A 24,960-nucleotide genomic window follows, 5' to 3' on the forward strand; every position below is an offset into this window, starting at 1 on the left:
GGGGCTGGAGAGATGGCTCAGTGGTTAAGAGCATTGCCTGCTCTTCCAAAGGTCCTGAGTTCAATTCCCAGCAACCACATGGTGGCTCACAACCATCTGTAAAGAGGTCTGGCGCCCTCTTCTGGCCTTCAGGCATACAGACAGAATATTGTATACATAATAAATAAATAAATATTTGAAAAAAAAAAAGTTAGAGACCCTCCAGCGGATGCCCTAGAGAGGGAAATGAAGATCTGGAAGCCGTTCCAATAATCTTCTGTCTCACAGATGGGTACCTTTCAGTGACAACACCTCATTGCTATATCCGTACCCACTGGGGTCTCTTCCACCCACCAGCCTTAAGAAAGAAATGTCTGATATTTTTCTGTACACAGATCTGTCCTAAATAGGAACTAGAGGATAAAATGTGGTTTCTATAAAAGAATAACATTGAATTGTCCTACAATTTGATTTCTAAATAGAAGGGAGGGTATTTTCCACAATATTCAGGTTGTCTGCCTCCATTTGCAGATGCGCCAATAATGATTGTGGATATTGGTCACTTCCAGTCTAACCAGAGAGTGTCCCAGTTTGAATGTTAGTAAAGGCAGATCTTTCTATTGACTTGTTCTCCCTGTTCATGGATTCTGTCACTCACCCATGATAAAGCTATCAGAGGGTGACCCTTAAAAACAAATGTTCTGTCAGAATAGTATCTAATATCTATATATAATCTTTATCTAGCTATTATCTCTCTTTCTGTTTCTTTTTAATTCCTATCCCAAATGCATGACCCAACAGATGATAAGCCTCCTCTGGACAAATCTTCAGGCCATAAGGAAGACAGATGCTTTTATTCCAGCCAGTTGTCATTGAACTCAACAGCAAGCCTTTTGTCCAATATAAGCTAACAGGTTGAGTTTCATAAAGGAAAAATGATTTTGTGTCCACCATTATTATCTCATGATTTAAAGATGTCTGTAGTGAAAATGGGTACATGGATGCTCATCCGTAGAGAGGTGAGAAGGGACCTCTGTCTAAAGATCTCTCAATAGGAACTCCAGCATCATAAACTTGATTGACTTTTGACTTAGGGGAAGTTTCTCAGCATCACCTAAAGAGGTACCAGGTACCTCTTCCGGGTCCAGGACCCTTGGCATTGCCTGCCAAGTTGCAGCTGTACCAGGGAAAGCCCAATCCCTTCTGGAACAGAGATCGTTTCTGCTCTGGGATGCCCCTGGGTATGGAGAAGTCCTTACCAAGAGGCTACCCCACCCCCAGTGCTCAACACCAGGCTACTGTTTGGGGTGCCTTGCCCTAGTCTTCAGTCTCTAGCCCAGGCTTGGAAACGGGCAATGCTGGGTCCACACCTGATCCTTGGTCACCCCTGGGGTGTCTGCTGTGAAACTGTATTACCGATCAGGACTGTCTCACACCATATGACCAAAACAAATGGTTTGAATTTTCTTATATCCATGTTTTTTTTTAGCTCTGCACTCCCGCCCCTCCCTCTGCATCCAGTGCTCAGTAACCCAGGTTTTGTTGGCCAGGGTTGTGGCAACTCCAGGCACCTTTTCTCTAAGGAGCTGACCCTGAGCCCTCTTCCCTGGCTGAGCTACCCAAGTCACCGGCACCCCCACCTCTCTTCTTCCTCTTGTCTCTTCCTTGTTCTTTCCGTTTGTCTGTCTACCTGCCTCTATTATGTCTCCACTCAGATGGCCTTTAGTTCTCCATCTCCCAATAAACCTCTTGCATTAAGTCTGTTTGTGTGTGGTCTGTTCTTTTACTGGCATACCTTTGACAGGGCCCGCTGAGAGGTACCCACATCTTATTTTTTTCCTCCTTTTCATTGGTGCCAAAGACTCATTAGACTACCCTGGTGTTTGGTCTGGCCATGCTGGGATCCTACCTGCTCACTCCACCTGAAACAGATCCAATGTCCTTGTTTGTTTCTATCTGCTCTCCCATTCTGCCATGCTGGGATCCTACCCACCCATTCTACCCACGACAGATCTTTTTGTTTGTTTTTGTCTGATCTCCCACCCTAAGTTGTGTAAATGCCCCACCCATGTGTTTGTTGTAACATGGAAGTCAGAGCCAGAGAGGTCAGCTTCTGTGTGCCCAGCATACACCCGTTCTCTCCTGCCGCGACACTGACCTAACCCTCAGTAGGGCATGAATAGATCACTTGTCTATGAAGTGATTCCAAATTTTAGAGTCCTGTTCTTCAGCTGCTGCTTCCCTCTGCCCTGAGTTACCATCCATGTGGGCAAATGTGTGTTTGTCTGGCTTCTGCTGCCTGCAGCACCTGCTTGGACATCTCCTCTCCTGTGCTCTCTGCTCTCCCAGCAGTCTGGGTGTACCACAGCTTAAGCTCTGAGCTACTGTACTCCATGTGGCTCTGACTGTTTTGACCTGCTGATCCATGTGGACACCTCCTTTCTCTTCTCCTTCCTGGTGTTCTTTTGCCTTGAAGTCAGCCAGACCACAGTGCTCCACTTCGATACCCTCTCTCCTTTGTGGAATATTTGCTTACACTGTGTGAATATATGTTGCTATGGTTGGCTTAATAAAAAAAGCTGATGGGCTAAAAGCTAGCCCGAATAAGGTTGGGAGGGAGCCAAGCAGAGGATTCTGGGAAGAAGGCTGAAGTCAGAGGAGGAGTGAGCAGAGGCAGAGAGAAGCAAGATGGCCGTGTCAACTGAGAAAAGGTACTAAGCCATATGGTAAAGCATGGATAGAAATATGGGTTAGTTTAAATGTAAGTGTTACTAGTAATAAGCCTGAGTTATTGTCCAAGCATTTATAACTAATATTAAACCTTTGTGTGGTTACTCGGGAGCAGCTTGTGGACAGAAGTTTCTGCCAACAAATAGCACCCAACAAGGTGTCAGAATTTCCACATAAGACCTGACAAATCTTAAAAAGGGATTCTAAACACATAAAAACAGAATCAAACAAACACAGCTTCTTGGTAACCACCTTTTCTTAGGTATACTCTGCTAGCAACAAGCAGAAACATGGTTCCTTTAAGAGACAGCTTCCTGACTCAGTGCTAGTGGCAAAAAATTGGCATGACTCTTTTAAGAGGTTGTACTACCAAACACTTGATTGAGGTTTAGGATCAACAGCAGAGCACTACTTCACGGGACACAGACTCCAAAGCTCCCCGGAGTTGTAGCAGTAAGCATGGCTTTCTTCAACCAGTACCTCCATCATAAACCTAGGCTCACAGGGAACCAAGGAGGGCAGAGTCAGCCACCAAAACAGAGGTGGACATCCTAGCCATGCTGCTTAGCAGTTTAAAGGCTCATTTGGTCATGAAAAGATTACAGACACAAAGTAAAGGCTGATTCAAGTGGAAAAAACTCAAATGGGTTACAATGTGTTTAAAAATGTACATAGGCTTGGGAGAAAACAGAGAAAAGGTAGGGATAGTCATAGATTAAAAAATAATTTAAAAATGATAAAGTCCTTAAGAAAGAAATAGAGTAATAAAAATACAATAAAAGCCACATAAAGATGGGAAATGCACAGAGAGTCTGGGTTCTGTATGTTATTGTGTTGTCTTAAGATTTTCTGACTGCTAATGAAAGAATGACAGTTGCTAAAACACACTGGATTATGAAAACTGCTAGATTAAACCAACCCATATATTTAAAAAGTATCTTGACTTCAAATTTTAAGTTAAAAGTTTATGTATTTTCAGAATGAGAGAACCAGACACCAAAAAAAAAAAAACCAAACAAACAAACAAAAAAACAGATGGCCCAGATGATCCAGCATTTCAAAATGCCTCTATTATGGTCTCCTCAAAATCCTGCATCCAAAACAGCTTCAAGGCTGCTGGATGAGATGGTTCAACCTCACAAACTACTCCACTGGTACTTCACTATTATCCCAGATTTCTCAAGATTCCCCAAAGATATCAGAATCCCCAGACAACAGGAAGCAGTTTATAGAAAACAACACCCACATTCACAAAATATGGGTTGAGGATGTTTGTCAACATTTAAGAGGGGTTGGTTACAAGTTATTATTGGTCATCATCAGAAAAAGAACTAGACAAAGGAGTTAAATTCAAATATTTTTTTCTAAGGGCAAAGGGGGGTATATATATAGAAATTATGAGATAAAAGAGTAGATTATTAGCTGGGCGGTGGTGACACATGCCTTTAATCCCAGCACTCAGGAGGCAGAGGCAGGTGGATCTTTGTGAGTTTGAGGCCAGCCTGGTCTACAAGAGCTAGTTCCAGGACAGGAACCAAAAAGCTATGGAGAAACCTTGTCTTAAAAATCCCCCCCCCCCCGAAAAAGAGTAGATTATTGAATCTACTTTAATCCAAAAACAACTATTAATCTCAAAATGTTTTGCATTGGTATGGATTTTGGTTTATTGATACAAATTTAAAACTAATTTTGTTATACTGTATGTATGTTTCTATTCTTGTTTGGGGTATTGTGCTTATGCAGCTCATTTACAACTGTCATATATAATTAAGAAATACAGGTTAATAGTTATCTATAATAGTCAAACTTAAAGTCATGTTAGGTATGTTTTCAAGGTTATGCACAGTTATATTTAGATAGATAAATGGTCTTCAAACACTTCAAAGGCCTACATAATATGGCATTTAATATGTTTAATAACCTAAGGCTTTTCATGACAGAGAAACATATCTGCTCTTGACAGCATCAAAAGAGGATGATGGGCATCAAAGAACCTCCGTATAGAATATGATTTCTTTATTGCCAAACCTAGTTATTTGGGCAAATAAATTACCATTGCCTCAGTTGCTGACAGTATACTGTCCAAACTGGACTAGCAAAGAACATAAAAAAAAAGTGATTGCTAAATTTTGCCAAGATGAGGTGGGACAGTCCTTCAAAATTCTGTACTTCTCAGAAAAGTCTGTTAGATGTAATAGTCCTGTAGGCCAAATATGGATGCCCCAGTGTTACAGAAAATCTTTTTCTAGTCCATTGCGAAGCAAATGGACTAGATATTGTAACTGTAATTCTTACTTAATAACTATTTGGTTGTATGTAATTTTACTATGTTAAAGCCTTCTCTTTTAATTAGACAAAAGGGGAACTGTGGAATATTTCTCTACATTGCGTGAATATATGTTGCTGTGATTGGTTTAATAAAAAAGCTGACTGGCCAAAAGTTGGATAGGATAAGATTAGGGGGAGAGCCAAACAGAATTCTGGGAAGAAAAGCAGAGTCAGAAGAATAGTGAGCAGATGCAGAGAGAAGCAAGATGGACATGTGATACTGAGAAACCAAGCCTTGTGGCAAAGCATAGATAATATGGGTTAATTTAAATGTAAGAGTTACTAGTAATTAGCCTGAGCTATTGAGCAAGCATTTATAATTAATATTAAGTCTTTGTGTGGCTACTTGGGAGTGGTTTTCAGAAAAGAAACATTCATCTAAGCTCTCTTTCTTTGCAGACTCAGATTTTATTTTAACAGTGGCCAAAATTGTCAAACTTGATTTCCAAATTCTCACAAATTGCTAACTGCTATTGTTCCAAACAAATGATTTCAAATATCTTATACCTAAACTTGCTCTGCTACACTTCTCAAATCCCTTACTGTTAAGGCTCTACTTCCTCACTCCTAAAAATCATTTATTCCTAAGATTTCTTTGCATGCTGTTCTATATGTTAAGATTATGCTATAAACTCTTATCTCAGGATTTTTAAATTGCTCATCTGGCATGGTTTTAAGCCTATATAATTTGTAACAAAGTCTTTTCCCCCCAAGAAGTTCTGTTTTTCAAAAAAAAAAGTTTCGTTTTTCTTGTTGTTACAAAAGTTTTGTCTATTTTGTATGTTTGGATGGGTCTGTGCCTGTATAGCTTCTTGCAGATATAGAGCCACACAAAATTGTGTCAGGCTCAATTAAATCTATAAATGTATGTGTCCATGCAAGTTTGTTTCTGAGTGGTTTTGGATGCGTGAGTTTACTGTGTTCTGTGCATTTTGGGATTGCTCAGCTGTTACTATTTCAACCAGTTGCCTGGGCTCTGAATATGCCTCTGGAATTTCTAGCCACTGAATCTGATATAATAACAGATTCATATGTCATTTGAATATAAATAATATTAAAATTGTTTCATATTGTTCTACTTTGTTAAAAAAAAACAGCTAAGGGAATTGGGGTGTGGTTCAAAATCTGTAACAGAAAGTTAACTTAAAACATGTAACTCTGCTACAAGTCAGGTGTAGTGGTGCACACCTTTAATCCCAACACTTGGGAGGCAGAAGCAGGTGGATCTCTGTGCGTTCAAGCCAGGCTGGTCTATATAGTTTTAGGACAGCCAAGGCTATATAAAGAGACTCTGTCTCAAAAAATTAAAAAACTAAAATAAAATAAATGCTCTACAGACTTGCCTACAGATGATCTGGTGGGGATATTTTGGGGTAAAAATGGGTGTAGGGAGCTGGATAGATGGCTCAGAGGTTAAGAGCATCCAGAGGTCCTGAGTCCAGTTCCTGGCAACCACATGGTGGCTCACAACCATCTATAATGAGATCTGGTGCCCTCTTTTGTTGTACAGGGGTACATGCAGTCAGAACACTTGTATACATAATAAGTAAATAAATCTTTAAAAAGAAAAACTGCTTTGTAACTCTGAATTGAAGCTGTTCTGGGAAATAACACATGGTTTACCATCATCTTAACTAAACTAAGGGCAGTCACGTGGGCAGTCACCATTTTGACTAGAGTTGGAAAAAAAGGAAGGTCTTCTGACTTCACCAGCATCTTGATATTAAAAGAGCTCCTATCAAGGATGCAACAGCAGGTTTCCAAGATATTTTGGATTAGGGTGGATTTTTGTATGATAATTCTTGTCCTGTTCTGAAAACAAGGTTTATGAAAGATAGAACTTTTTTAAAATGCTGGTAATGAGATAGTAAAGCTACACTCCCATGCATTCATGCACAGGGACATATCTTGCCGGAAGCCAGATTTTGCTATGTGAGAGTAATCCACTGGTGTTGATTCTGAGACACTGAGTTGTTGTTTATGCTGCTGCAGCTTGGTTTTATTTTTTTCAGACCATGGCAGTGCTCTGTCTTTATTCTTGAAATAATAAGGAGCTTATTATTTAGTCTAGTCAAATATTACCAGAAGACACAGTTGAGAAATCTTAAACTTCTTTCAAAGAAAATTTTAGACATTAACAGAAAGTTTAAATAGACTGGACATTTTAAAAAACACAGTTTTTAAATGCTTAAATTTATAAGAGTATGGGACATTTTAAAATCTATAGGACAATTTATTATGATACATTTGCTAATAAATAATCTTAATAACTAAATAACTGAACTTTTTATTTACTTAATAGAAAGCATAGCTAAACACCAGAAGGTGCATTCTTATGCTATGATGAAGCAAGGCCTAAGCAGTCTGGCAGAGGGTCTCTCCTTACCTAAGGTCTATTCAGGTTAACAGAGACCCATTTAAGAATGTATATCAAACCTCATTGCTTTTACTAACATTGTCAAGCTGTAGCTAGTTTGATAACTTAAGTCATACAGAGAACTATTGTGTCCCATAATGATGTACTATTAAAGGGTCAGGAAGTCCCCAGTCACTTTATGGACTGTGTTTATGAGTCAAAAGTCTTATCTTGATATTAAAAGAGCTTCAATTCAGAAGTTTTCTTTTTAAAGGCTAAACTTAAAAAAAGATAAAGCTCTAAAATCCCAATATTATAAGAGATACATATTAATAGCCACCTCATAAAGGATCAAATTCATTGACATCTTCAGATTTATCTTCTCATACGTGTTTTCAAAGTTAAGCCTAACACAAGTAACTAGAAACAAGCGACCTTTGTCTAGTTTAGATATCCTTAACAGATAATGGCCCTCAAATACTTCAGAGATATGAGGACATGGCATTGAAAATGTTTAATAAAAAAACTTTTTTATGATAAAGAGACATGCCAACTCCTGGCAGCACCTCTGTCTTCTCCAAAGAAGATGGGTGGATGCAGAGGAACCTTTGCCTGGAGCTTGCTTTAAATGTGGCAAAGTGGAACAGTAGTCACTTTATTTCCAGCATTCAGGGAGAGAGAGGCAGACTGATCTCTGTGAGTTCAAGGTCAGCCTGGTCTACAGGGTGTGTTCCAGGACAGCCAGAGCTACACAGAGAAACAGAGAAACCTGTGTCGAAAAACAAAACAACAACAACAAGAACAAGAACAAAATGTGGCAAAGCTGTCCATGGGGTGGAAAAAAGTGCCTTTCCTCTCAATTGCTGCCAGGACCCTGTCCAGACTGTGGACAAATGGAATGCTGGGAAGTTGATTGTCCCACTTTGCCTAGACAAGACAGGCTGGTTCCTCCAACTTCCTGCTCTATAGGCAAGTCTGTCAGATCTTGGGGTCTTGCAGCTGAAGACTGATTCTGTGTGCCCAATGACCACGGAGGAACCTGGGGTAGCTGTCTAGGTAACCAGTAAGTTTCTGTCATTTTTAATAGATTCGGAAGCTGCTAGGTCTGCACTTCTGCTTCCTCAGGTGAAATTTATACTTCTCAGGCTGCTGGTAGCTTCGCCAGTTTAACAGCGACCCCCTCCCCCCACAAGGCTACAACCACCTTGGTTGCTACTAGTTGCAACATTATACAGTAATTAATGGCTCGGTCATCTTTACGAGCAACTTATCATAACCAAGGGATTTGGTAAAGGCTAACCAAAAGTAGGGCTTTTCGGTGTTACTGCTTTGTGAATAAAGTGGCTGTCCTTTGCTGTAGATTTTCACTGTAGCTAACTCCCTTTCTGTTACATATTTGGGGATTAATTCCCTAGTTCAGAACAGTTTCCCACTGCAGGCCACGTTCCTCTCTCCTAGGTAAATGCAGAGATCTGCTTTCCTGCAGTTACCTTTATCAGTGACGTTTGGTCAGTGCTTAGGGTGTAGGTATAGAGCATTTCCATTTAAGGTATTCACAGTTCTCCAAGGACATAGAATTACTACCTGCCCAAGCTGCTGCTCTGGTTTTACCTCCACTTAAATGATTCCTAACTCCTTATGCTCACTTTCACCTCAGTTTACTGAAGATTTTATTACAGGAAATTTACACCTTGTGTCTTACCCTCAAGGATAGCAGAAGGGTTGATTAGCTGCAGCCAGAGACAGACCCACAACCCCCACGGCTGTTAAAAGCATACCTTGCAACTGATCATCTAGAGGCCTGGGTCCCTTCCTTGTTTCTACCACCTAGAGCAAAACTCCAGACCTAGGCCCATAGAGACTGCAGGGTCTATGTTTGTGCTCTCTGATCAAGAGCCATCAGCTTCTCCCTGACTGTTTATGTAGGTTGCCTGGTTACCTGGTAGCCTCTGTGCATACTGGGAGAAAAGAAGCGGCACACTGATTTAAAATACAATCTGAGCCTTATTCATAATTTTACTGAAAATAAACCTTTTAGCTCCTTCTACCACCTAAAAATGGAGCCTAGCACACTAACCTTCCCCTCCAAAATCCCCTGATGATTTAATTCCTTTCTTAACTAACTTTCTCCCTTAAGGAGTTTACTGGACATGCATGATCCTTCTCTCTCTCTCTCTCTCTCTCTCTCTCTCTCTCTCTCTATATATATATGTGTGTGTGTGTGTGTGTGTGTGTGTGTGTGTGTGTGTGTGAAAATCCTTACCTGATTTTCTATGGGGCAAAAGAATTCTGGCCCTGGAACTTGCTAGGGCTGAGGAATTGCTGGTTTTAAGGGTATATATGACGGGGAACATTTGTAAGGGGAGAACTAAGAACAATATAGTACAAGGAGGAACAATGTAGAACAAGAGAAAACAAGGAAGAATAAGAATAGAGAAAAATAAACATGGACAGATGATTCCCATTGTGAGTAGATTTCTTTACCCTCAGATTTTTAGCCCCCCCCCCTTAGCTATTCGTGGCATCCTTAATTGAAACCTGAAACAGAAGTCTTAAAGGCTAGAACTTGTAAGAGCCCATTACTTGGTAGTTCATTAGTTAAGTTTCATGTTAAAAGGGAGAGAGAGATAGACAGATCTGCCTTGTTCACAGGCTTCACAGTAAAGGGTAAACAGGTTTCAGACGTAATTTCCCACTAAAGTAACACAGAAAGGGATTTGAGATGTATAAATGCACGTTGTAAAGGTATAAGCAATATTTAAGGTATATAAAGAAGTTTCAGACCACTGTCCCCTTTCTATGTTATTGTTATACTGGGATTTCGGTGGTTCCGAGTTTTCACATTGATAAATGGAATTCTGATAGCCTGATAAAGCACTGACTACTGACTGTTCTGTCACAAGCGCAGGCTTTTAATTTCCTTTGGTTATCTTCTAAGTATAGATAAAGTTGAATTTCATCAGGCTAAAACATATATTAGGTTCTCTAAACATAGGAACCATGTTTATGCCTTTTTAAGCCAAAGCCATAGCCATAGCCTTTGCTATGACACCAAGATGTAAATCAGTTTCAGCTGTTTTACAAAAACCTGCATGTTCCTGCAGAAAGAGTGTTGCAACTCTATCAACAAATATGGCCTGGTGGTAACTAATACTGAGTCTCCAAAAATGGAAGAACGTCACCAATTCAACCAGAGCCCATCTCCATTCCATTCTTTCTGGCAATATTTACTCTTCCTATGGTTAGCTTCGTTCATAGAACATGTGGTAATAATCTGTCTATTTTTTTCTCCTAGCACCTTGCCTTCTCTGCCTCTTCCAAGAATGGATTCAAACAGTCTCTAGGGTGGTGGTTACCAGAATACTACTTCACCCATACTTCCTGCTGCACACAAACCCACCAACTCTTAACTCCCCCTCCCCATGTCGTCCCACGCCAATAGGAAGTAGACAGATTTGAACCATATGCCCCAAAAGGTTACGATGTTTGGCTGGAACCTCCAGCTAGCCCCTGCATGGTGTGAGAAGCCCCTTCTTGTCTCTCCAAATCCTACCCACTCAGAGAATCTCCAGGCAAAGGAAAGGCACAAAAAAATGCCAACTTCTGCATTCTTGGCGGCCACTGCAGCTTCCTCTCCTGAAATTGCCAGTTGCCCAAGTCCCCGCTTAAAGTACCCAGATTTTGACCATACTTGGGCATAAACCCTGCTTGTGTTGGACATGTCATCACCACTCACTTACAACCTATAAAGCCTCCCTGCTTTTATTAGTAGGATGTCTCTGTCAATTCTAGAGTTTTGGAAGTTGCTTACAATGCACTTCCTGTTTATTTAGGTAATGTGTCTTTCTGGAGTCTTTGATGGAGTTGAACACAAATAGCTATTGTTAAAGTTTTTCTGAGTTATGATAAAAGATAAATTATATATGAGACTTTAGACTCACAATGATAAGATAAAGTATTATAATTGTAATTTTGCTTAATACCTGTTTTATTATATGTAATTTTACTATACTAAAGTTATAACCTTCCTTTTTATTTAGACAAAAAAAGGAAGATGATGTGGGACGTCCTTCTATATATGTGTTACTTTTATTGGCTAATGAATAAAGCTATTTCAGTCAATGACTTAGCAGAGTAAAGCCAGGTGGGAAATCCAAACAGAGATATATAGAGAAAGTAGATGGAGTCAGGGAGACACCACGTAGCCTCTGAAGGAGAAAGAACCTTACTGGTACAACATAGATTAATAGAAATGGGTTAATTTAAGATATAAGAGCTAACTAGAAATATGCATGAATCTTTGGCCAAACAGTGTTGCAATTAATATAGTTTCTGTATGATGATTTGGGTCTGGCCAGCCAGGAAATGAATGAGCAGTCTCAGTTTACACATGACTTCTCCGACCTCAGTCTCTGGGACTGGAGAACCTGTCAAGGACTTGCTTTACTCAAATAAACCTGTTGTTACAATTTTTCAATTCAACTTGATCTGTCTTACTTCATTAGTGAAATAGCCTATTATGGGGGGGGGCACAGAAAACATATTACTTATCAAGAGATTCTAATAAGCTTTGATTGGACATTTTAAAATCCTATCCTGACACTAGTCAAGGAATTTCATTCCTTCCAACATCTGGGAGTTGTGCCATGTGAAGAGGTACTATTATTGTTTATTAAAAAAATTGGTGGGAAGGATGAAATAAAAGTAAAAATAAACAAAATAGAGGTTAAAATAAAACCACACAAAGATGGAAAATACACAGAGAATCTTGATACTGTATGCTATTATGCTCTCTTTGAATTGTTTGAATGCTGAGGAAGGAGCAACAACTGCTAAAAGATATTTGTTTATAGATGCTGCTGAACTAATCCAAGATAAATATTTTGAAAATACCTTGACTTCAAAATTTGGATCTAAGGTTATGATGCTTTGGAAAAGTCCTTCTTTTGTTTTCACAGAGGATGAGACCCTGTGGATTGCTTCTGTCCCAATATGGTATGATAGACCACACCCTCCTGAAAGGTTGCTGTGAACACCTTCAAAAAATTACTTCACTCAACTGCCAACTGAGATGAATCTGGTACACAGGTTACACCATGAAAGACCTGAATAACAGCGCCCCTACTCAGCACGAAGCAGTTTGGAGAGAAATAACTGCGCCCATATTCCCAAATATTGTTTATAAATGTTCTTTTACACTTAAAGGGGGATATGATATAGATATGAATAATTTGCATTGGTATGTATTTTAAGGTCAATTAATAAGATTAATATATACATTTTTAAACTTTTTGTCATGATATTAATGGTCATATAGAGTACTAAATAATTCTAGGAAAAGGCTTCATCTAGCTTCCTGTACATGATCTCAGGTTTGAGTCTCTACAGGTAACTAGGAATTAAGTTTTTGTACTCTGGATGTACATAACGAAGTATAGTCCTCTAACTTTTTTGAGATCTGCTGCATATGATATTTTAAATACTTAAGTTTTCTGCAGTGAATCATGACCAGTCCTAGCAGTGACTTTTGAAGTCCCCAAAAGGAGAATGGGGCCCCACAATGACAATTCCACTGGCTCTATGATAACACTACTAAGCTGACAAATGTGATATCACCTAAAGGTCAGCTTTAGACTACAAACTGCTCAGGACAATCCCTAGGTGGCTAGCAGAGATGATCCAGCCTCACAGACAACTTTAGCTCGGACTTGAGATCAGTCCTGAACTTTCCCATTACACAGAGACTGGACAACAAATGATACGGCTACCTCTCCCAGGACTTGACAATTAACCCAAATTTTTCTTTTCAGGATTCCCTAAAGATGCCATCATCCCCAGACAGCAGGAAGTAAATTTAAGACTATGATAACCACATTCCCAAGAGGTGGGGTGGTGGTTTTTGATCTTTCATTGGATTATGGATATTTGTCATTGTTTAGGGGTTTTGGTTACAAGTTGTTATTGGTGACAGTCAGGAAAAAAGCTGAACAAAGAAGTTTAGATTCGAGGTTCTTGTTTTGAAAAGAACAAAGAGGGATATAGATATGATAGGATATAAAGATAGATTATTGAGTCTACTCTGAAAAGAAAAAGGGGGAATATAGAAGTAGGATAAAAGGTAGATTATTGAACCTAATTTTAAACCGAAAAAAGCAACTACTAGTTTTAAATATTTTACATTATATGGATTTTTTATATTGATACAAATATAAGATTATTTTTGTTAGAACATACTGTCCATACATTTCTAATCTTATTTGAGGTATTGTATCTATACAGTTCATTTCACAATATAATGCAAATTTCTAGTCCTTAAAGGTTATTACAAACTTTTTAGGATAATAAGAAAATGCAGGTCAGTAATTAGTCATCTATTACAATTGAACTTGTAGTTATATTAGGTATTTTTCAAGGTCAAACAGAGATATATTTTAGATAGACAGGTCATCCTGAAAAATTTCAGAGATCTTCAGAATATGGCATTTAAGATGTTTTGTAAGTTATGTAGCCTCCTTTTTTTTTTTTTTAAGACAATGAGACATGTCCACTCCTAGCAGTACCAATCTACTGTGGAGAAGATGATGGTCAACAAAGAAGCTCCATATGACTCCATATGACATTTACTTTCTTTGTAGCAAAGTTAGTCACTGGGTAAGAAAATGTTCCTGCTTCAACTGCTGACAGCATGGTGTCCGAACTGAACAAGCAGGACACAGAAGAAAGGACTGCCAAACTTTCCCAAGACAAGGAAGGACAGCCTTTCAGAATATCGTGCTTCACAGAAAGGTCTGTCAGATATGCTAGGCCTGTAGGCTGAAAAGGGATGCCCCAACCTTGCAGAGGAACCTTGGGTGACTGTCCAGGCAGCCAGATTTTTCTGTCATTTCTCACATTTTTTGGAAGTCACTTGGTTGCATTTTCTGCTTACTCAGGTAGTACTATTTCCTTCTCAGGTCTCTGATAGCATTGAAGACTTTATAGTTACAGTTTTTCTTGTTACCAGATTGAGCAAAGAAATTCACTAAAGGGGTATAAAGTGTATAAGGTTGAGAGACATTAAAAGATAGTTTCGGAAACTCAAGTTAGAATAGAAAGTGAATTAGGTATAACCTTTTGGACTCACCAAGATAGGATAGATGTGGAGTGTTTTCTCTGTATTTGTCAATTGCTGATGGACTAGACATTGTTGATGTATTTATTGCCTGTATATATTGTATATAGTTATTGTACTTATTGTATACAGTATATCTTATGTTAGTTATAACCTTCCTTTTTATTTTAGACAAAAAAAGGGGGAATGTGGTGATATCGCATTTGTACTCTAATAAATAAAACTTGCTTGAAGATCCGAGGGCAGAGCTAGCCACTAGTTAACCATAGAGGTCTGGAGATCTGTACAGCCATGAGGCTGGGCAAAGAGAGGAATATAAAGCAGGAGGAGACAGGAGGTTGGCTCTTTTCAGCTGAGGAGTTAGCAAGGTAAGAGGCTTGCTCCCTTGTCTCTCTGATCTTTCAGCATTTAATCTGATATCTGAATCCAAGTTTTGATTATTAAGACCAATTATAATTCGTGAAATGGGGGCCTAACTCAGACTTAAAGAGGAAGGATTTATAAAAAATATTAAATGTGTTTAGGAGAAGGAATTAAAGCATTTTTATCTCCCCCATCTTGTAAGACTTTTATGCAAATGTTTTAATTCCTTTTATCACCCAGTAAGACCTTTCTTTACAGGAAAGCCCCTGGCTGTAACCCAGGAATGGGCTGACCAAGGATCAGTGTCCCAGTTAGTCTTCCTCCTTCATTTCCTGAGTGCTGATTTTTTTTTTTTTTTTAAAGACCAGCTATTAAATAAGACGGTGAGTTCTGACCCCAGCCAATGGGGGAAAGACACAGTCCCATCTGCTTCCTGACTGTATGTATTCCATATTCCAAGTGCACCACCCTCTTAATCAAAAGTAAACCTTGCCTTGCTCTAACCAAAAGTAAACTTTACCTTGCTCAGACCCTTCATTTGGCGTGGTCTTTTTCTTTGCCATCCATAACTTTACTTCTAACAGAATGGAGGCAGCTTCCCGCGCCAGTTTGTTGAAACAGCTCCCGTTGCCCTGCAGTTTTGTTTGTTTGGTTTGGTGTTTTTGGAGAGAGGGTTTCTCTGTGTAGCCCTGGCTGTCCTGGAACTCCCTCTGTAGATCAGACTGGTGTCGAACTCAGATCCTCCTGCCTATGTCTCCCAAGAGCTGGGGCTAAACACATGTGCCACCACGTACTGCTGCCCTGTAATTTTTAAAAGCCTACCCTTTCCATCTTTTGTTCCTCTGTGATTATTACTTAAATTCTATCCTTCCTGGTCAGGTGGCAGTGTGTTTAAAAACTGACATAATATTTTGAAGATGCTCCACACCAATAAATAGAATCCAGTCTTCTTAACTTCTATTTTATTCATTTCTTTAGAAACAGCGTCTCACTATGTATCCTTGGCTGGCTTTGAACCCACAGATATCCACAAGCCTCTGTCCCCCAAACGCTGGGGATTAAGGGCGTGTGCCACCACGCCCAGTTCAAACACAAAGTCTCTCTGAAGCAGCACAAGGCCCCAGGACCCGAGGCGCCAGAGCTGAGAAGCCAGCGTCCCTCCCTGTGCCTTGGAAGACAGAGGAGGACCAGTGTGCGGTCTCGCCGGACTGCCCAGGAGGGACCGTCGCCCGGCCAGCTGTGGCCAGCGCAGCCCGAGCGCCCGAGTGCAGGCGGGTGGCTCTCCGGGGGCGGGAGGGCAGCGGAGGACAGGCGCGCGGAGCCCGGAGCGGGCGCACGCGCACACGCACCGGCGCGCCGGGGGCCGGAAGAGCCGAGCGGCCCGGCGGCGGCGGCGGCGGCGGCGGCTGCGGGCGCCAGACGGCGCGCGGCTGCGGGAAGAGCGCGGGCTCCGGGATGGAGCCCCCGGAGAGCGCGGCGGAGCTCGAAGCCGACGCGGTGGAGCTGGGCGAGCCGGAGCTGCGACTCGCGGACCCCGCGTCCCCCGGCGAGGAGCCTGCGGACGTCGAGGCGGCGGACGCCCCCGGCCGCGGCAGGTGTTGGCCGCACGGATCCTGGGTGTGCGGCTCGTCCCGGGAGCCGGGTGAGTGCGGGGCTGACGGGGCCGGGCGGGCCGGGTTCTCCGCGCATCCGCGGTGATCGCGGACCCAGAAAGTTTCCAAGTGTTCGCAACCCCAAATTGGTGACGAGGGCAGGCCCTCGAGGTCCAGTGGTAGTCAGAGGTGAAAGGTCACCGAAAGGGACAGGCAGAGACCTGAGAGGAAACCGACCCAAAACCCTCATCATAGGGGTAAACTGATCTTCCAGAACCAAGTTGGAAAGACCGGGATTCTTTAAGTGTTTGTCCCGGAATCTCAGCATCAGGAGAGTTGAGCGGACCACTAGCCCTGAAGCGTGTTGGGATAGGAGGATTTTTAACTGTAGACTTAAAACAAGATACGCCTTGTTAGACGCCCCATGAAGAGCTCTTGACTTCTGTTCAAACTGCTGTTGCGAAGGGGTAAAGTGAGGTCGGGGAAGGATGAGGGCTTCTGGGTTGGGTCTCACCCCTACTTCCATCTGCCAAGGTCTGGGTAGGGCAGGTCCAGACAGTCCTAGGTGGGGCCGTGCATTTGCGAGAGATTCCACCTTGGGCCCTTTCCACTTCCATAGCTTTCTAGAAGGAAACCCGGAGGAGATCTTTTAGAACCGAGTTAACACCTTTCCCCATCCTAACGTGGAATGTGCCCCGGGACTCCATGCCTCTTGACTCACCGGTTTTACTGCCTTCTTCCATGTGCTTTTCTGAGTTTAGAGAGAAACGTCCTAGGAAGATGGTTGTCGCTACTTTTCTATCCTTAAACCAAAGACAAATGACCAGATTTCCGATTATGTTTGCATGGGTTTTGGCTCCAGAACAGGGTTATCCCGTACTGGGCTAACCAGATGGGCAACTCGGGACAAGGTCAGTTTCTCACCTTATCACCCTATAGCTGAATGTCATTTTGGCTTAATGTGGAACTGTACCTTGCACAAACTCTTTAGTTCCCCATTAGTGAGGGGTCTGTATACTCAGGCAGAGGCAGCAGATGGCAAAATGCCAAACCTGTGTGAATGGCCAAGAACCTTGTCTTTCAATGTCAAGGCAAGTTCTTAACAGTTATTTTTGAGGGAAAAAAAATATGTATTAGAAACCACTATACTGTTGGCATTGGACTATTGACTGGCTCATTTTAGACTCTTTATTATTATTATTATTTTTTTAAAGACAGGGTCTCCAGTTCAGGTTGGCTCACACTCGGTCCTCCTGCCTACACCTCAAGTGCTGAGATTAAGGGCATTCAACACCTCTCCTGACTTTGAGACTTGTCTAAGTGGTTTCTTAACAAAACTCACCTTCAAGTTTAGGTCGGATCTGGATAACCTTAGCGGACAGTTTACAGCTGTCCAGATAACCCGCTTGCTGTCCTCAGAACACTGCGGATCTTGTACTAAAGGGAGAGATGTCAGCTTAGCCTTGTGCCTCACCCTGCTGGAGTGAGCACTCCAGAGCATCACCGGATCTCTGAGCCCGTCTTTACAAAGTTCCAGAAGCTCTGGGGTGGGACCTGGAAATCGAAATTTTAAGTTATTCTGGTGATTCCCGGCCAGGTCCAAATCACTGGCTGAAAGCCAGGTGTGGAGAAGCCGGTGAAACAGGTTTTTACTTTCTTCGGGAAGTTGTGTGGTGACCACTTACTTTGAATAGTTAAACCTTCAATTTGACTTGTTTGGGGAGATTAGACACACTCTGTGAATGTGGAAGTTTATCACGTGAACAAATTCCTCGGTGGACTGCTGTCGCATTGTCAGAGGGAATTGAAATGACCATATAGGAGGAAACTAAGGTCAGCACACCCTTGCCTTCATTAGCAGTCAGTTCAGTTCAACTTTCTGTTACCTGCCTGTCCCTAATCAGAAAACACGAACCTTAAACATTTGTTGGTTTTTAAGCTGGCCATGGTGGCACACACCTTGGGAGGCAGTGGTGGGCGAATCTCTGAGTTGGTGGCCAACCTGATTACATAGTGAATTCCAGGATAGCCAGGGCTACATAGAGAGAGACCCTGCCTCAAAAAAGTATGTTTTTTTTTAAAAAAAAATGTTTTAAGAGAATAGATCCATTTTTAAAATTAAATTACACTCGTATGCTTCTTCGAGAGAAAGCCACTGAGTTTAGGTTGGAGAGGGTCCTTTGATTAATAAACCAGAAGGATGTTTTCTGTCCTAGGACTTCTCATTCTGTTCTGTCTAAGGGTGGAGGTTTCATTTGAGAAAACTTGTTTTATTTGGATCTGAATTTTGTAACTTCAGAAGCCCAGCTCTCAGGCTGACCACAGCCAAGGCATGTATTTTGTGGTGCTTCTGCCTGGAAGTCTTCTGAAGTTTCCTTCTTGAGGCCTGAGTGGCTCTTTGTAGTTCATTCCCACAATGTTGGAGCACAGGGGTAAAGGTGGCATGGGGGAGGGGTCCACAGTGGTTCCAGAGCAGTCTCTCCAGCTGTGAGCCTAAAATAGGGAAGATTCTGACAGTGGTGTCACTGATGCAAAGGCCAGGTACAGCGTTGCTAGAAAAGCTGTCATCATACCGTGGTCATGATTTGCAGTCCTGGGTGGACAAAGGTATCTGATGTGAGGATGTTGAAATATATTGCCCCGTATATCATTTATCAGGGAAGGGCATTTAAAAAAAGAGAACATAATTATGCAATAATGTTCCATAGCTGAGTAACACTTTGTACATTCTTAGAGTGGAGTGGCCGACCAAGTTCAAAGGAAATTGCAGCGTCCACAGGTTTTGTGTCTCCTACAGACACTTAATGGACAAGAATCAATTGTTTTCCTTATTACTCCCACTTTTTAGTGTTCATTGGGGGAGCATAGTATGTGTCTGTACAACTGAGTGTGTGTCTTGTCTTTAATGCCACACAAGATGTCAGTAATAAATTAAACAATTGAAGACCTGCAGAAAGTACAAACTTCTTGGTTCAGATTAAGGCAGGAACAAGTTAAGACGGGGCAAAATTAGCAGCTCACAGTTACACAACAGCCGAGCCTTTCTAGTTTAGTCTTCTTGCCAGTAATGTTAGACGCTTGTGTCTTTCTGTGGTGTTCATGTATATTTTCCTTTACTTACTCAGGTTGAGTGTCCCAGGCACAGACAAGAGAGCAGAGGTCCCAGCCCTGGATAAGCTCATAGGCGTCTAGAAGTCAGATTATCAACACATGGAGAGATAAGCAGTTGTAAACTGAATTCCAGCAAAGAAACTTTCTCCTGGAAGCTCAGCGGGGAGAGGATGGAAGGCCTGTCTCTGAGCTGGACTTTTCACTTCCCTTTGACTAGTGTTCCTTAAAGATCCCTCTCACCGCCTCAGCAAGATGTCCTTGACTTGTAAAGTGAGGGGTGATTCTTAGCAGGCCGAAAGGAATCCATCTTTTGTTGGGAGAAATGACTTTTTATTTTTTTTAACAGTGTAGTTTTAATTTGTTACCCACAGCTATGGATTTTTCATAATGCGTAGGGAAGGTGGTACAAGAGCAGGGATGCTAAGGTCTTCCATTAGCATCTAGCCGTTGGTTGACACTCTAAGTGAATGTGATGAAACGTGCCTGGGAGCAAGGACTAACCAGAATTTAATCTTTTTCAGAAGGCAAGAAGAAAGCACCCTGCCCTGGACTTGGCTTGTTTTACACAGTGTTGTCCGCCTTCCTTTTCTCAGTGGCCTCTATATTTGTTAAAAAAGTGCAAGACGTCCATGCTGTAGAGATCAGTGCATTTCGATGTGTGTTCCAATTGCTAGTTATTGTTCCTTGCTTAATATACAGAAAGTAAGTATGTGTAGAGTGAAGCAGAGGATGTTAACGACTGTGTAAATCTTTTGAACTGTCTTAGTATTTTTTCTGTAGTAACTGGTTCATCATGGATTGACCAGTCGGTTCCCCTTCACCCTGACTAATGACGGGTTCTCAGGATCTACTCACAGACGATTCTACCATAAGCACATACCACGTGCCCATCAAAGGAGAAGGGTGACTTGTACTTGTTCACCCTCTCTCTATTTTTGAAAACAAAATTCTGGGTGTACCACCCTCCTTCCTTTACTTTGGCATAACTGGTGTTTTGGAGATTAAAAAGTAAATGCTAGGAGTTATATAGCATCAGGGTTCTCTCAGTGGGACAGACCGCCCTGCCAGGTCATGCCAGTAAGATGGCAGTCTTAAAGGGAGTGGCAGGTAAGGCCTTGAGCAAGATCTTGGGCTACTTTGGTATTCAGATTCTTTCCCTACAAACTGGAGGGAGTGATGCTCTCGGGGCTGTGCTCAGAGCGGGTTGCAAGGGTCAGATAAGAGTTATTCTTGGTTAGAGTACTTTCTAGAGACTTCAGCATATAGGTACTATTTACATCCCTTCTCTACTCTCCCTCCTTACTTGATCCCCTTTCTTCTGTGTAGACTCTGTCCGTCTCAGTAGGGCTGAAAATTATAGCCCCCCCTCCCCCCATAACTTACACATACCTTTATGTTCTCTGGACCCTGGGAGGAGACTAATTGGGCCCTGAGTGGCTACCTGGCTGTTTGTTTGGGAGCTGAAGATGCTTAAACCTCAAGTCAAGTTTCCATCGCCTGCCTCCAGTGCCTCCTTGCATCCATGCCATGATACAGATTCATTTAGAATAGTGCCATTCTGTATCCTGAGAAACTGCTTAGAAAGTGAAATTCTGCGAATGTATAAGCCAGAGTGCTACCAGAAATAATGATGAGCTAGAGCCACTTTCTAAAGGAGGTAACAACACTGAGGTTAGCAACCATATTCTCCAGTTTTTGATAAAAGTATTCAGAGCTAGAAAGTGTTTTGAAAATCTTTGGCCCTAATCTGTTTTAATTTTGTGTTCATGATCATGGAACATATATAGCTTTTCTACACATGTATGGGCCCCAGATTTGTTCTGACTCTAGATACATAGATGTTCATGTTTACCTGGATGAAGCCTGCTCTAGCATGAGTCAGGAAGTTGTATCTAGCTAGGAACTATCAGAGTAGATTCTGAGTGTTTAATTGGAGACAATATAGCACTCATTTTATGGATCAAACCATGGCTTTTTTTTTTTTCAGTGTTTTTTAACTCATAAGGACAGCGAAAAGTTGCCTCATATTCAGTGACTACATTCTAGCCTTGCTCAGCTTTTATAGAAGAATTGATGTGGCTGAGTGTGCATGATCCAGGATTAAGCTTCCTCATGTAGTACTACAAAATCCTGAAATTATGTTTATTATAAAGCAATCATAGAAAATTTGGATTATATTATGTGATTCTACTACTAGGGTATAATGTCTCTTAACATTTTACCCTTTTAATCTTTATTTTTTGCTAGAATATACATGAGAAAACAATTGTATTTGCTGACTTTTATCATGCTGTTTATGAGGTTCTATGTTCGCTTTTTGCTCCTGCAAACATGAACATTTTGAGCCATCATTTCTCTAACTAGAAAAATATTTTAAAGGATTCTTACTATTCAATACTAGGTAGAATTTACTATTACTCCCTTATTTTTAGTAAAATGTACTTTTCCAATAATGTCTGATTAAACATTTTGATCTAAAAACAATGCCAAGTTCATTTAAAATGCATTTTTTTCATTTAAATTTGCAGAACTGGGTTCATAGGACCCAAAGGTCAGCGGCTTTTCCTTCTTCTCAGAGGGATCTTTGGTTCCAGTGCCATGATCCTAATGTACTATGCTTTCCAGACAACGTCCCTCGCAGACGCCACAGTTATTGCGTTTAGTTGTCCAATGTTTACGTCAATATTTGCGTGGATATTTCTCAAGGAAAAGTATAGCCTTTGGGATGCTTTCTTCACGTTGTTCGCATTCGCCGGAGTGATCCTTATCGTCAGACCGCCATTTTTATTTGGCTCCGACACTTCAGAGACGAGCAACAGCTATTCAGATCACATTAAGGGGACGTTTGCCGCAATTGGACATGCCGTGCTGTCTGCAATGACTCTGGTTATCTTAAGAAAAATGGGGAAATCCGTGGACTACTTCCTGAGCATTTGGTATTATGTCATCCTTGGCCTTCTTGAATGCATCGTCATCCTCTTTGCCATAGGAGGGTGGAGTCTCCCTTACTGTGGGCTGGACAGGCTGTTTCTCATACTCATTGGACTCCTAGGTTTGGGGGGTCAGATATTTATCACTAAAGCAGTGCAAGTAGAAAAAGCAGGACCCGTAGCAATAATGAAGACAATGGACGTAGTTTTTGCTTTTATCTTCCAGATTGCTTTCTTTAATAATATGCCAACCTGGTGGACAGTGGGTGGGGCTCTCTGTGTAGTAGCCAGTACTACTGGATCAACCATACGTAGATGGATCCAAAGTTCCAAATGAAATGTCACTGTTGAAATCTATATTTTTTTAAATATGCCATCACCCAGCTCGGACATCTTACATACCTGAAAAATCTGCATTATTCGTTGATTATATTTAATAAATTTCATAAATAAAGTACCATTTTTTAAAAATATGATATTTTTTAAATTAAGAGTAGCTAGTCTAGCCTAGCAGTTTTTGGATAGCTTTTATTTTTTGCTTTGGTTTCTTGAGGTTGGGGTGTCATTGAAAAGATAGCTTATTGAGGAATTTTAGAAATTTTTATGAATACAATTTTAAAACTTTATTTTTGACACAGATAAGCTATGGATGGGAAATACTCTATTTTAGCAGTGTAGATAAGAAGCTTACTGTTGACAGTGCTGCTTTAATTAGTTCTGTGTTAATCCTTTGTTTGCAGTGTAATTCCATTTAGGATGCCAAAGCCAAAACCTGGTACAGGTGCCTACTTACTGATAGGACTATAAGTAAACCAGCCTTAGTTTTACAATGATTATTACACTTTTAACTTTCGTTTGTGCCTTTTGTTTTGATGCCAGGATTTTTATATCTACTCTCTGAACGGAGCCTTTCGCTCACCACATGTGGTTAGCAGTTCTCTCTTTTGGTATATTAGTAACTCTGGCTACCATTTTGAATTTTTTATTGTCTCCTGTGTCATTGAAATTGCACTATTTCTTAAAACATTCCAAGATTGCCAATCTTAAAATCCCGAGAGAGAAATCTTGGTGTGACCAGTGTGCACATTCCCATCCTGAGGTGTTTACATGTGATGGTTCTCTACATGCAATCTTTGAATTCATAGTATGATGCCAAATACAGTTTTCTCAGGATTGTTCTGGGTTGGGCCATATCAAATTGCCCAGATTGTACCATTTTCATTTATGAAAATCATAGTTCTAAAAGGTGCATCTGAAAAGCCCCTTTAAAGTACAGGTCTGTTATTATTAAACTTACTCCTGTAGTCTTCTTCCATTTTGGAATGATATTTTATAATGCTTGTGATATACAAAAAAAGATAAATACCTATTAGTCCACAGTTGATTGACTTTCACAGTTTCTTGCATATATAAAAATAATCACAGGTAATTAGATTGACAAGCTGTACCATGATACTAGTGTGAACTCAAGATAGTAGATTCTAAATGTGGAGCATTAGCAGATTGGTACTCTCCTGTGAAAGAGGAAAGCTTGGGAGATCGGTCAGGGTGTTGGGAATACATGGCCATGAGTCTTTGTCACTTTGGATGCCTTTATGGTAAGCCATCGTGGCGGCCACGTCTTGCTCTACCAGACACCTTCTGCTATTACCTTCAGCTGCAGAATTGAGGGGCTGTGTGTTCTAGGCCGGTCTCCTCCCCACAGCTCTTCCAAAGGCATCGTTCCAAAGAGGAACTTTAACTTTGATGGTTTTAAATACTTTCCATCTGACATCCTAGAATATATTTATTTAGCTGAGTCATCTCAATCACACTTGACCTGACTCATACTCTTGGAACGCAGATTTGCAGCCCTGCCATGCCAGCAGCTCAGAAAACATAGCCGGCAGCCTTTTAGAGCTAGAGCTACCTTATAGACCATCCCACGGGAGCCATGCTCCGTACACAAGGATGACAGGATGGAGACCCGCGGTAGCTGGGTTTCCATGGCCGCCTCTTCTCACTTAGTTCCACGTATGGAAGGTCAGACATTCCTGGAGCCATTGACTAACTTACACAGTAGAAGAAAGAATCGCTGGGATTGTGGAAGATAAACCCATTTGAAAACATGCTTTATTTCAACTGAATCTTAAGTACTTGAATGTCACAGTATGTGGCTGACATTGGAGACAATGTTTCTTATCCCAACCTTTACAGGGTATGATTTTTAAACAATGTTCAAGAGGTATACAAGGTTATGTATTGTAACAGCTATGGGGGGGGGGTATGTATTTTCCAAAGATTGTAGTTTCTATATCTTGCAAAGGAAAATATTTTTCCTAACTTGTTTTTATTTTGTAAGTAATAAAATTATAAAAAAAGTGATATGTTGGTTTTTATGACTGTAGAAAAATGTCTCATTACTCATTTCTTGACCACCGGGTGCTTCAAATTTTATTTTCTATACGAGGCTGGCTTCTA

The 24,960-nt window shown here is 41.1% G+C and overlaps 1 protein-coding gene across 2 annotated transcripts; it reads left to right on the top strand.

The window, feature by feature from the left end:
* The first annotated feature begins 16,223 nt into the window (after positions 1–16,223).
* On the top strand, positions 16,224–24,864 carry Slc35g1 (solute carrier family 35 member G1). 2 transcript variants are annotated; one of them, XM_050159917.1, is made up of 3 exons: positions 16,224–16,509; positions 20,095–20,272; positions 22,099–24,864. In XM_050159917.1, the coding sequence occupies exons 1-3, from the start codon at positions 16,323–16,325 to the stop codon at positions 22,835–22,837; spliced, it is 1,104 nt and encodes a 367-aa protein (XP_050015874.1). In that variant the 5' UTR covers positions 16,224–16,322; the 3' UTR covers positions 22,838–24,864. The 2 variants fall into 2 exon arrangements, with proteins under 2 accessions (XP_050015874.1, XP_050015872.1); XM_050159915.1 differs by having other exon boundaries at positions 16,225–16,509; positions 20,092–20,272.
* Positions 24,865–24,960: the final 96 nt, after the last annotated feature.

This window comes from Alexandromys fortis, unplaced genomic scaffold (genome assembly GCF_014885135.2).
Source record: "Alexandromys fortis isolate MF-2015 unplaced genomic scaffold, M_Fortis_MF-2015_v1.1 scaffold_10, whole genome shotgun sequence".
Lineage (NCBI taxonomy): Eukaryota > Metazoa > Chordata > Mammalia > Rodentia > Cricetidae > Alexandromys > Alexandromys fortis.

Bases quoted from the DNA above. Each gene is read 5' to 3' on its own strand.
- Slc35g1 (XM_050159915.1), top strand. From the start codon at position 16,323: ATGGAGCCCCCGGAGAGCGCGGCGGAGCTCGAAGCCGACGCGGTGGAG. The intron at 16,510-20,091 runs GTGAGTGCGGGG...AATCTTTTTCAG, and splicing joins CGGCTCGTCCCGGGAGCCGG to AAGGCAAGAAGAAAGCACCC. The intron at 20,273-22,098 runs GTAAGTATGTGT...TTAAATTTGCAG, and splicing joins CCTTGCTTAATATACAGAAA to AACTGGGTTCATAGGACCCA.